Below are 13463 nucleotides of genomic sequence, written 5' to 3'. Positions count from 1 at the left end.
AGACAACATCCTTGTTCTCATGTTGGCCCTTTCAAAAACAATCTAAAGCAGAATTCCAAGTATCACATATAGCTTGAAAAGAAAAAATGAGTTTAAGGAAAATAATCTGGAAAAAACCTGCTAGCTTCACTCCTGTTACGTCAATCTCAACTTTTTGTATAGGTTTGCAACCTTCCTTTATACTTTCAGACCTTACATTTCATCTAAGGTATCTGCCATTGTAAAGATACAGTGCTTGCTTACAAACTGCTACACTCAAACGCTTTTACTTCAGTATGGATTATGGTTTTTATTCAAAATATTATCATAAACTGATTTTAAATTCATCTCTTATCAGATTAATGTAAGCAATCAATGTCCCTCTTAATAATCCAATGACTACGGACAACAATCTCATGCACACTTCACCTGTAGCAGTGAACATATATTCAAGTCTTCTTTAAGTTAAAAAGATTGCAATTAAAGCGAAATGAGGCTGCAGCTGCAAGAAAAGCAGCACTGATCTCTTAACTCAGTCTCAGGTACAAGTATGAATTAGCTTATGATTTGTAGGTTTTAGCTAGTTTGAGGTAGGTTCTGGTGTAATTAGGACAATCAAGAACTCGAGTAGCAACTCGAGACCTTGTGCATTATTGCTGTAGCTGTGTCCTTACCATCGTTTCTGAGGAAATCTGAGAATGCTGCTTGCATCAGTCTAGCTCAGATGATTCACCACAGGAACTCTTCAGTGTCTGCTTGCACCATTAAAGACCCTTTCTGCTCTCCTAACCTTCAAAACGAACAGAATGCTGTAAAAGCTCATCTTGTGCTTACTGAATAAATAGTAAGATGGCATTAGCTGAATTTGATTGGGCAAAGCTTTTCTGTGTTGCTAGTTATTTAGCCCCTCTTGATTTACTTTTGAGTCAGAGCTATTAACAAACACATCACTGGTACTGATAAACAATTTCTCAAAGGCATCTAACTAATCATTAACCCTGCATACTAATAAACAATGTGTTCCTGTTCTTACTGGCTGGTACTGAAGGAGTTCAAATTAGTACCTAAATAGTTTTCTAGCTCCCTAGGAAAAAATCTCTAACTGAAATTATCCAGACTTGGCATTTTCTTACAAACTGATGATATAACCATCTCCTGGAAAGTAAACTTTCAACACAAGCAGAACAAAAAATTTATCTAATCCAGATGTCCTTCACAGAAGAAAAAAAAATAAACCTTAAAGCAATTACACGACTGAAATCAGCTACATATTTTATGAGGCAGCTTAGGAGGCTTGGTGTTTGATCTGGGGTGACATCCCTGAAAGCATTCAGTTCTTGCTTTCCTAACTAAGATAGGAAGTCACACAAGCATTGTATTTCTAGAAGCACTTTTTCTTTCTTTTCTTTAAAACACAAGGAGTGATATGTTACTTTACAAAGACAATATTTACTGAATATGTCAAATCTAAAAATGTTTAAAAAATCCATTTATATGCAGACTAATAGTCTGTTCCCAAAGTCAAAAATAACAAAGCATTAGAAAAACTGTAGGTAGGTAACATCTTGAAACGTATTTTAGTTGTACTTCCTTGCAAGAGAAGGTTACTTTAACTTTGCCATTTTCTAATTAGATTCTTTTGTACTAGTAAAACACAAACTTAAGAGGTCTAGTAATTTAAAAATATCCCTTTATGTCTTGGTATAAACTGAAACAAGCATTTAACCATTACACAAAACTTTTAAAATACTGAACCAAATATAAAATATGTTGTGCATGATGCTCTTTTTATTTTGCAGGAGGTAGAATGCAGAGTGGAATACACGGAGATGGTAACATTGGCCCCACTATTAGGAGAGGAAGGGTTGCAGCCCAGAATCTCCTCAGGTCTTGTAACAGAGATAAAACAAAGAACATCACAGTGTACAAGTCAAGCAGGCCAACTGTTGTTGCATGGTGTTTCATTTCTTAAACTTACCATCTTGTCATGTATTCCATGAAGTACTGTATTGTATATATTCTTAGCATGTAAATCAGCCTAGTTCATAGACTTAAATAATTAAGAACTTGAAAACAAGCACATATCACTCCATTAACCATCAAAAAAGGAAAAGACTTTCCAAGGAACCTGAAGGGTTGAGAGCTGAGCAGATTGATTTTATTTCTATATTTTCCCTTTTTTTATCTTTTTAACAGGGGGCTAGGTACCGTATTTTCAGAAAAAAAAGTCACAAGCATATTAACTTGAAGCATAGTATAAATTATGCCAACTTACTTGAAAAATCTGTGCTGATCAATTTGAAGGAATTACAGCAGAATTAACGACGTAAGTACAACGAAACTTAACCACCTTTTTCTTACAGGCCTCCTTCCACAGGAATGTCTATAGCAATTGCTGGAGAATCAGAACCTCTTAATGAAGACAGGAAAGGTGGAGAAAACTTAAAAGTAGTACATCTGGGCATAGCAGGTATAAAATAATGCTCTTAATTTCTCAGTTCTTTTATAATGGCTTCATAGCTTCAAGGAGATGTACAAAATCTTAAAGGGATGATGACAGTTGGCCCACAAAGGGACCTTCTTTGGTTATTTGTTGAGACACACTCTCCTAGATGACATCAGTGGAATCTCTCTTTTTTACTTTTGTAACAGTTTATTTAATGGAAAGATCAGAAATTTGACTGATAGTTTACCTTCTTTTTAACATTTTAAATATTACATGTTCTGTGTGACACATTTTTTGATTGTTGTGGAATTGTATTTTGAGTGAGCATTTAATCTGGCCCTTGATTTACAATTTACAAATCATCGGGATATGTGTAACTTAGAGTGGTAAATTTTGAGTGGTAAAAGTTCTAAGTATTGTTAAAAACTGAAGTGGTTACTCTGAAATTCAGACTATTATAAAAAAAATACCATTAAACCACTCTATTACAAGTTGGAATTTGGCAGGGGGTTTGTGGGTTTTGTTTTTGTGAGATGTTTCATTTTCTGTGTTTTTTTTACAAGCTTCAGATTCTTAAAAAGCTCATTAGTTATTAGTTTCCACCATACACAGCTTAAGTTGTATTAACCACAGTTACTTTTTCAGCCAGAAAACATCTATCATACCATTCTACTATAATACCAAGGAAAGCATGGTAATCTCTTCAATGTCAACAGTAGACAAACCTAGAGTAACATTTCATGTAAATATTTCTAATCCAATGGTACTCTGTTTTACTTGGACAGAAACATGATACTTCTATATTTTTTTTAAGGAATGCGTATTTGTTAACATCCATGGTATTTTTGCAGCACTTGACTCTTCAAAGGGTTTGTAGAAGAGCAGTGTCAAATCCCTAATCCTTCTGGGAAATCAGACATTTGAGTCTAATCACAATTACAGACAAAGAAACAACAAAGCTGGCTTTAGCAACAGTATAACAGTATCTGATTTGCACATGTTGCAGATGTCTCGTCAAAGAGTGCCTCAGTCCCAGATGAACTTGGTGCATGTGGACATTCCAGAACATCAAGCTATGCAAGTCAGCAGTCAAAACTGTCAGGTAGCTGTTAACAATTTTGTTGTGAATTTTAGGGTTTATTTACTTTCATAGTTCTAGACTGTAGTAAAGTATACTTTATGTGTTTGAAGTTGAAAGGTTTTCCTAGGCATTTCAGGTGTGTGGAGGGTAACATTTTTTCCTCTTAAAAGCACAATGAATTATCTGTTCAGATGTGAGACAACTTCTTCCCTTAGCTCCATCCAATTAATGATACATCTGAATGATATTTTTACCTCTTCCATGTGTAAAAACAAGTAACACAGAAATGAAGACTTAGCTCTAAAAGCTGAAGTGGAAGTAATGACACCAAGTCATTATATTTGTTAGGAAGCAGGAGTTAGAACAAAAAGGAAACAGCATGTGCTAGAATACAAAACACAAAGTGGATTGCCTAGCTGATGTATGCACATGCATTCCAAGGCTTTTGAAGTGTCTTTACAAAAAAAGAAAAAATTCTGCTTTCAGGATGGTAAAATATAAGTAATGATCTTGGCCCTCAAGAACATGCCTGACCTAGCTCTCCTGCACTTTCCCAACAGGATACAGCACATGTCACTCTAGAGCATCCAGTCTATCTGAACTCTCTCACAGGAGAAACACCTCAGAGGGTAGTACCTCAACAGGAATTGGAAGTATTCTGGAGCCATGTGACGAGTCTGAGCCAAAAGTAACTAATATCGACACATCTGTTAAAGATGCACCATCAGAAAAAGTCTGCAGGTACCTTTGACAGCCTTACCTAGCAGAAGTAAAGTACAATTTACTGTATCACTTCTAAGAGCCTAAATATATTTATTTTTGCAGACATCCTGTAAAACAAGACTCTGTGGAGTCACAGCTGAAGAGGGTTGATGCTACCAGAGTTGATGCTGATGATATAGTTGAAAAAATACTCCAGAGTCAAGACTTCAGTTTAGACTCAAGTGCAGAAGGTATGGAAATAAATAAGGAAGCTTAGGGGGTTTCCCTAAGCACATTACAGGCCCTAGGAAAATCCACTCTCTTTGTAGTCCCTGTTGCTTGTAGTCATAAGGACAGTGCACATGAATCACTAGATTTTCTCCTTTATCCTGTCTCCCAGAAGTTGAAAGGCATGACTTAGGTAACTTTGGCAGAAAATTACTTTAAGCCTAGAAGGAAAAAAGCAGGGGCAAATCTACCTACAAAGGTAGTTCCTCCAACATACACCATATGAAGTTTGGTTCCTCATTACTTAAAGTATTTGCATCTCAGTGTATCAGTTACAAAACGGGTAGATTTAAAATGATGTAGTTTCACTAAGGCAATATTAAAGGAAGCTAACATGTTAATTCCCCTGCATTTTAGAAGAAGGCTTAAGATTATTTGTGGGCCCTGGTGGAAGCACTTCTTTTGGAAGCCATCATCTACCTAACAGGTATGTAGCATTAACAACCAATCCATAAATAATACGCAACAAAAATGCATCTTATACAGTTGTTCTGTACATACATCATTAATCATTGTATCTTTCTATTCTGTATCATTTAAAAGCACCAAAAGAACTAGATTTCCAGGCTTTAAAACAAAGCACATAGGTTAGTTCCAAAACAGAACTGATGTGCCAGCATTAGAATTATAACTTCCAGAGGTTCTGAAGAGTTTCAGTTCCAAAGTTTTCAGAACTGAGCAGTGTTTCAGTATGGACACAGGAAACAGGCACCAGTTTGAAATCTTAGCTCTACAGACTTACTACATCACTCTCTGGAGCTGGAAGAAAGTCTGAAGTGTTTTCTTACACATTTGCCTTTACAATATCCAGCTTTATACATCCTCCTGATAACAAGCCTGATTTTCTTCACTTTAATTTTGCTCACAACTCCTTCTGTTTCTCTACACTACACTATTCCTGATTCAAGGTCTTGTTCATCTTTCAACTACTGGTAGCCCTAAACTCTCTTCTTTAATTATCTGCTTCAGATTATTTTCTTGTAGTTGTTTTAGGAGAGATATTTTTCCTGTATCTTATCATAAGACCATCACTGTTGTTTTAAATACATTTATCTGTCTATGTGTAAATATATATATATAAGACAATTATCAGCATATGATATGACTGGGGTCAGAGCATAATGTTTAAGGAACTAAAGAGAGGCCCAACAATAACTTCTTCTCAGTAAGATTATTTATAATTCATTTTTACTGCAGTATAACACAAAACACTTTCATGTATTAAACTGTAGGTTACTCAGAGGCATGCTAATTCCATGTATTTTCCACCCTTCACATGTAGCTATTGTGGTACTAGCTGCTCCGTTGTTTTTTTTTGGGGGGGGGGAGGTGGCTATTTGGGGTTTTTTAAACTCTGAATTCACTGGTTTGCGACACTTGCTGTTTAGCTTCCAATTAAATTGCAACTGAATTAACTTTTCCCAAACATTCTTTCAGAGTAGGATCTGGAGCGTATGAGCAAGTGGTGATAAAACGCTAGACTAGAATGACAAACAAGAGGAAAACTCAGGGCTCTGGCATTGGAACTTGGTGGTGTTTGTTCTGTTGCAAAAGTTGCCAAAGCCAAGATCAACTCAATGTGGTCTTTTCTTGAAAGGAAATGGAATGTCTCTTGCTCACAGAGCTTCATCTTCTGTGGTATGAAGGCAATGTATAGCTATGTATACCTTGTGCAAGTAGTTGGACTGTTTTTTAAGATCCACTTGATGTTAGTGGAATTGCCTGCTCTTTAAGTTGTGCAAAACGTTTTTAGAAGCATGATAAAATGAGATTTCATTATTTCATACAAGAGATCATTTGTGGTGATGTACTTTGTTCATAGCTTCTTTTCTAGAGAAGATTCTTAAAGCTGGTCTTAAATGAACCTGAAGAAATTAATTACTCAATTTGATCCTACCTGCCATTTTAGTCTTACAGAACATAACTACTTCTATCAAGTCAACATTATTAAGTCAAAGTTCAGGCCTCCACAAAATAGCATAGCTATGTTTTAACATAACAAAAACCTCTTAAAAGTACTGATCATAAATTCATTATAAGGTTGAACTGTAGAGGTGAACTTCACATGCATTTAAAAGGAAAAAAAAAACAAACCAAAAACCAAAACATAATAGATCTAAAACAGGCAGTGACCAGTTCTGTTAAGTGTAAATGAAGTCTAAAGGCTTTTAATGCATGAAACTTGACATCTGTTTTCACGCAAGTGACAAAAGAAGTGGGATTTCACATAAAATACTAAGGCACAGTAGCGTATTATCAAGAAAGCTGGCTTGATTGTTAAGTCTGGATTTCAAAAGCTGCTTCCACAGAAACTCAAATAATGCATGAACCTTGACATTCAATGGGATAGTACTGTTTACAAACCTAGTCAGTAGTTTACTACCACTTAGAACTTTTTATTGTAGCTAAATCCTTCACAGTTAGTGCTTTGCTTACGTGTTGAATGTGCCTTGCGGGATTAGGGAGGTATAGGGAAATTAAACCATTTACTAAGCAATTTTAGCTTTAAAACTAGGTAAACATCTATACTATTATCGGTATAACTTAAGAGAAGCACTTTATTGTAGACATACTCTATACTCTGAAAAAGTCTTACTGTGCAACAAATTTGTTGAACATTTCTTCCTTATCTGTCCACTGTTACTTTAAGGTCAATGTACTGTATTTAAATTTGCACAAATAATGATTTGCCTGACAGGCAAGAAAGCTGAAAGCTCCCTTAAAATTTTCAATAAGAAATATGAAAGACTCCATTTTGAAAGGGATGTGGTAGGCGACAGTTCTCATTCAGGCTTGGTGCTACTGTACTTAATTGTAAACTGCAAATTACTCATTTATTGGTAAGGCTTGAATAAAAATACAAATAGTGTGGAGATTTCTGAAAGTCCTGAATGTTTCAAAAATCTACTCTTTGACAACCTTTCATTGAAGTATAAGTAGGCCATATTTAATAGATTATATTAGGAAAAGCAGGCTTAGTTTTCCATAAATCCATAGAAGAATTATTACACCAATTTTTGGTTGGGGGGGTAAGGAAATTTCAGATTTTAAAGCCTGAGTACTGTTACTGAATATGATTAATATAAGCTATTTCTCAGATATGGTACTTAAATACTTTTATTTCCTACTGTTAATTATAATCTTTTTACAGTGTTTTAATGGGCAAAATAATTAATACAAAGGTTATATTTTAGCTGCTCTTAATAGAAATGTGGTATTATCCGTTTCTGTCCTCCACAGGAATTTTAAAGAGAAACTACGTAACTGCTAATATACTATATATCTCCCAGAAAATAGTTTCTTTTCCTCTTACATAACTATTTTGTACCAAAAGAATCCTACTGCAAGCCAAAAGATGCATGATACTTCAATAAATTATTTGCTTTTAGCACTCTTGAACACTGCTACACTTGGTGGTAAATTTATTAAAACTAATAGTAGTTTAGATGGTAGCTTACTTAAGTTTACTAGGAAAAACAGGCATAGTTTGAAGAAAGCAGATTTTTAAAAAACATTGTATAGCCATTCATGCAATCCTTAAGGGTATTTCCATACCCTAGATTTTAACATTCTATGTTAAAAGACATAGCTAACTGCCACACATTGGGTATTTTGTTTACTGGAAACCAATTATTTTCTTGCCTGAGCAGATCTTTTAAATAGGATGGAAGTTTACATGGAAATCAAGCTTTAATAAAACTGTATCCTAGTAATTTATTGTTCTGACTTACAGCTACAACTCTATGAAGTGACTCTCTGATTGTGCATATTTTAAGTGGAATATAACCTTTATATTTAGATGTAGGATTTTTTTTGTAAACTGTGTTATAAGAATACTGGAGACTCATTTAGGAAACTGTTCAAGAAGTATTGGTGTTTTTTTTTTCACTGTATTTAAATGCAAATCTCTCAGACATTCAATAAACTCATGTCTTCAGCTTGGAATCTGTTACTTCATTCTGTCCTTTTTTAATGAAAAAATTATTAATTTAACTGGAAGTTAGTCTCTATCTCAGCTTCCCTACAGCTTTTCAACTTTGAAGCTTACTAAACTTCATCTCTGGTCCCCAAAGTATTTAACAGCACTGTTATTAGTACATAGTTATTTATCTGTCTCTCAGAGAGGAAAAGTGATATGTCAGTTTACACAAATGAAAAATCAAATTTAAAGTGTGAGGCATAGCATTAAGTTATTGTTAAGCAGACTTTACAACTAGCAGTATTTTGGGAAAGTGAGGGTACTCTATATAGACCCTCCTGACAAAATCAATCCTCCTCAGTGAAGTGTACAGACTTGCTACTACTTAACTTTTTATGCAGTTTGTATAACTTTGTAAATTACTTTCTTATTTATCTAACTTATTTGGAGTATTTTCTCATCAATGTATTCAAAAATAACCAAGCCTTTTTGTACTGCAGTAAGCACCTGTTCTTAAAAAAAAAAAACTAGACTGGTGAAAATTGCAGCTAATTTTAATACAAACTGTTTGGCACTCGGATCAGTTCAATAATCAACACATTGTATATAGCAAGGATTAAAAGTAGTAACTGTACCACATACAACCAACTCTAGTCTCCACTGTCTTTCAGTACAAAGAAGAAGACAATGTTTCCAAAATTTCAGCAGAATATCCCAGAATTTCTTTTGTAGTTGTTGTCTCTCTTCTGGTTTTATGAATCAACAGGTTCCTTACAGGATAAAAGGCAAATTTCATCAGCAAACTAATACTTCAGTTTAGGATCTCACAGTGGAGAGTTCTCCAGAAGCACAAAGTATACATGTATATACATAAAATACTCATAGCTGCTAGTCACTTCACTGAATACCAGCAGCTGCAAATATAATCACTAAGGGTTTTATTAAAATGTTTTGCTTTTTCTACCTCCATGCTTTCAGACTGTTTTAGTGACATTTATATTGTAAAGGAAATGTGTCATTTAGACATTTTTTTAGTCTGGAAGGAAAACATCTCGTGAATGAAAATAAGGCTATGCACCAATGTTACATACACACATATGCCATATTATATATGTGCATATATATGGCAATGGGAAAACCATTGTTGTGATATGGGATAAGATTTTCCCTTGATACTACATAAAAAAAAAAGCAGAGATGAAGTACTTCAAATACTGTCACTGAACACCAGTGGATTTTATAGACATTCTGCCATGAGAAAACAGAGACAAAGATTAGCATAGGAAACGTTATGTTCTGTAATTCTTGAAGCAAAATGAGTAGCTCTGCCTTCTCCCCACCCAACTGCTCATTCTGGCCTCCTCTCATCTTCCCACTGCAAGTTTCTGTGACAGATTACTTGATTCAATTCCCTGTGTGGCCTCACAGCAGGATCTGCCAAAGCAAAACACCTCATAATATGCCTGTTAACATTTCTGTGGGACCGGCAATTCCCATTACTGCTTCCTTGTTAAAAGCTAGAAAACAGGAACTAACTGTTTGGGGCGTTTTTATGTGAAATCTCCAAGCAAATGCTAGCAAACCTTTGCCCAACTACAGAACTCTATGTACAAGTAAAAAGTCCCAACAACTAACCATTATGAGTCACACAAATTCCAGTTGTAACTGAATGATCCAAGCCTCCCTTACCAATAAAAAGATAACAAGCATGAAATAGAGTCTAAAACCATGAAAACCCATGGCCAGCAGGACAGAAACACAGAGGTTCACCAGCTACCACATCCATGTGTTTGAGAACTCTCTGGTGGAGACAGACAATTAACTCCTCCAGCTCTCTCCACTAGGCTGCAGGGGTTTATTTATTTAGATAACTGAAGCAGTATCTTTAGGATTTATTTATACCACTTCCTCACTTTGTTGTTGTTAACTTAAAACAGCGATAAGAAACATTCTGTTCAGTTATTTGACCTATTGACTTGCATGATAACCTATCAAGTTATACCCGTTATAGTCAAAGTACTGCACTATTTTTTTGGTTTTCTGTGGTCTGGGGTTGCTTTTGGGATTTTTGGGTTGTGGGGAGTGGTGTGGTTTTGTTTGTTTGGGTTGTTTTATTTTGTGTGTGGGTTTTTTTTTTTGTAGTGGTGGGTTTATTTTTATTCTACTTTATTTGGTTTTTAAAGTTTTGAAAAAACTAAGGGTGACCTGAGATGTGTGTGCCATCTCCTGGTCAGTGATATTGTCACAGCCATTCTAGAACATTTCACCTTCATTACCTTCCTTTCAGCATGCTCATTTGAGACACCAGAATTCACCTTTTGTCAGTTTCAAACTGCAAGAAGTGAGAGACAATAAGTACTGTGGTTATTCACAAATATACATAATAGTTTAATCAAAAGACCAACCTGACAATGAAGAGCTATGCACAGTGAATCCTGTGAAACAGTTTAACTGCTCCTGAAAAAGCTGTTCAGTTCTTTAACAAAAAACTTACTTAACATTGATTTAAGCCAGTGGAAACCTGGTAAGCTAACACACAAAATAGCTTATTTCAATAAAAAACAGCAATCTCAATTTAAATGTTTATTCTCTAAATAATACTTTTGTATATGCTATGTAATAGCATCTTCAGTTTGATAGGTATACTAACACATAGGTATACTAACAAACATTGAACACATGAGGCCAAACATCTGCAATCTGACTTCAAACCTCTCCCAGGAAAGGCATAAGCAAGAACATTAAAGATTGGCATTTGCTATAGCTTAGCTATCATTAAAAACTAAACTAACAAGGGGAAGAGGACCCATGAACCCCTTAAAAACTGGATTACTGTTTAGGCCCCTTCACATTAGTCTATCAAATATTCACATAAACCATTTTCCAAGTGTAGCTACAAAGAGGGTACACTGTTGTGGAAAACCAAGCAGGTATTTGTATGCAGTTGTCAGTTCACAAGACAGTCCTGTAGTTAGACATTACCCAAATACAAAATTCAAAGCAAGTATCATTCCAAATCTGATGGAAGAAGAGGAGCATCTCTTTTCCTTATTTTGAAGTGATCAATCATGCTACAAAGTACACTAAACATAGAATGTTTCACAAGGAAACAACACAGGAAGAAGTACGATTGTAAAAAAAGAAATCTTTTAACTATAATAAACCATAAAGTGAACTGCAGAGATCTCTTCTCATAATAAACCAATGCAACTCTCAAACAACTATACTTCTTAGTGTCCTAAAAATATTTACCAATTCTGAATTTTACACTTATGTTAACATACCAACTATGGCAAGTTCATATGACAATGTAAAAAGAGTAAAACCATTCTAAATATTGTATTAAAGATGAATTCTTAAAAATCTAAATTGAGTTTTTTCATAACTGCTGTCCAAAGGGCATTCAGAAGGGAAGGAGCAGGAGATGGGGAGTGGGGCCTTCAAGGCAATGGGACAACTGCTTCTCCATTACATGAATCCTAACTTCTGAGTGGATGCTTCCATCAAACCACAGTCCTCACCTGATTTCTCACATAAATCTGGTTTATAACAGCTGTACATCAACTGCTGAGAATTTCATTCCTGGCACATGCACCCTTCATGCTTTGTAACTGGGGGAGATTCATCAATAAGTCAATAGTAAAGTCACTTCTGAGCCATTAACACATACTAGCACTATCAGGTCTACCCTTGCTTCTTACACCATTTAATTACAGAGCACTGCAGATCTTTCCCTGATTCTCAACCTATTACAGATTCTGTACCATTTCTCAACTTAGAGAATTACAGGTGCCTTTTCCCTTTATGTCTAACCTTTTCCTTAATGATGAGAAGGAAATTAAAAAACTGAGAAGGTAGAATGCACCTATATTCAAGAAACAGCCCTTACACAGAATTTGTTTTCAGGAAGTTGTGAAACTTGCATGTTTCATAAACGTGGAACCAGTTCTGATAACAGCAGCTCATTCCAAGCTGCCAATGACATTGTGAAGCATGCACAAAATAAGGCCTTTTAGTTAACCATCTCTTTACTCATAAGAAACACTAAGTAGAGGTATTAAAATTACTGGTGAAAAAATCTGGGTATCCAAAGAAGCTTAATAACTGCAGTGCTTTGCTTCCTGTATGAAAAAGCCAATCTTAGGAAGACACAAATTTTGAAGGATGCACAAGCCCATCATCTAACATTTGCTTACTGTGTATTACACATGCAGTTCAGCTCTACTTAAGTCACCTTAGCCAAGCCAGTAAGCTCAACTATTTCTAACATGTCTGCCTTTCACGTCTGCTGAATTTAAGACTTTTTTAGACAACAGCTATATGAGGAAATAGAAAATTTTTCCAAGTGCAAAGGGGCCAGGTCAGCATTCAGTGACAGAACTTTTTGTTTGGGTTTTTTTTTTTTGTTTCCTTTTTAAACAGAGTAGTCAAAGATACCAGTTTCAAATAAATTAATTTCAGCTTCTGGAAAGCTACATGATGCAAGTTATTTCCCAAGGAGCAGTTACCAAGAACCTGGATAAAACAACAGGGCTAAATCTACCTTTTATTCCAACCTTACATCCAACATCATGGTACTCTTCCCAAGGATGCAATTTACTGAACAAGAAGCATTTGCAGCATATTCCAATTTATCAGAACAGTATCTGGTTTTCACAAAGGCCAAGTATGGGCTTATCTTGAAAGCAGCATCTAAAAATTATATCTTATTCAGGAAAAACTTGTCAAACCTACGCCCAAGTCATATTATTCAGCACAATAATATAATTGTGTTATTAACTATGCTTAGAACTAACAAAAGATTATCAAAACCAATCTAGTCATGACAGCTACAATACGATAATAGAAAACAAGGAGAAATACTTAAACTTTTTCTTCACAGGAGTTAATTCCCCGATTTTAGCCTGATGCTCTACTTGAAAACCTTATGAGTTACTGTGATCTTTGTCAGAAGCACTCATCTTCACTACATGAGAGAGGTGCTGATGGATGAATACTGGAAAGTTTATAAAAGATTTTTTCGTTCTAGTTCACATACAAAACACACC

The 13463-nt window shown here is 35.2% G+C and overlaps 1 protein-coding gene across 3 annotated transcripts in view; it reads left to right on the top strand.

The window, feature by feature from the left end:
- Positions 1-13463, top strand: part of EEIG2 (EEIG family member 2) — a 35723-nt gene that overhangs the window by 21631 nt on the left and 629 nt on the right. Inside the window, exons 6-11 of one of the 3 annotated variants that reach the window (XM_061465172.1) lie at positions 2343-2449; positions 3432-3527; positions 4067-4247; positions 4332-4459; positions 4854-4923; positions 5939-6603. In XM_061465172.1, the coding sequence (XP_061321156.1) occupies positions 2343-2449; positions 3432-3527; positions 4067-4247; positions 4332-4459; positions 4854-4923; positions 5939-5954 (598 nt within the window). In that variant the 3' untranslated portion in view covers positions 5955-6603. Of the gene's footprint in view, positions 1-2342; positions 2450-3431; positions 3528-4066; positions 4248-4331; positions 4460-4853; positions 4924-5933; positions 6604-13463 lie in introns of those variants that run through there. The other 2 variants (XM_061465171.1, XM_061465170.1) reach the window with 2 other exon arrangements.

Source organism: Pezoporus flaviventris, unplaced genomic scaffold (genome assembly GCF_033815535.1).
Source record: "Pezoporus flaviventris isolate CSIRO_AGI_PZ_B2104156 unplaced genomic scaffold, CSIRO_AGI_Pfla_v1 ptg000040l, whole genome shotgun sequence".
NCBI lineage: Eukaryota > Metazoa > Chordata > Aves > Psittaciformes > Psittacidae > Pezoporus > Pezoporus flaviventris.
Note: the sequence above shows the minus strand (reverse complement) of the source record. Positions and strands in the feature narration are given on the sequence as shown.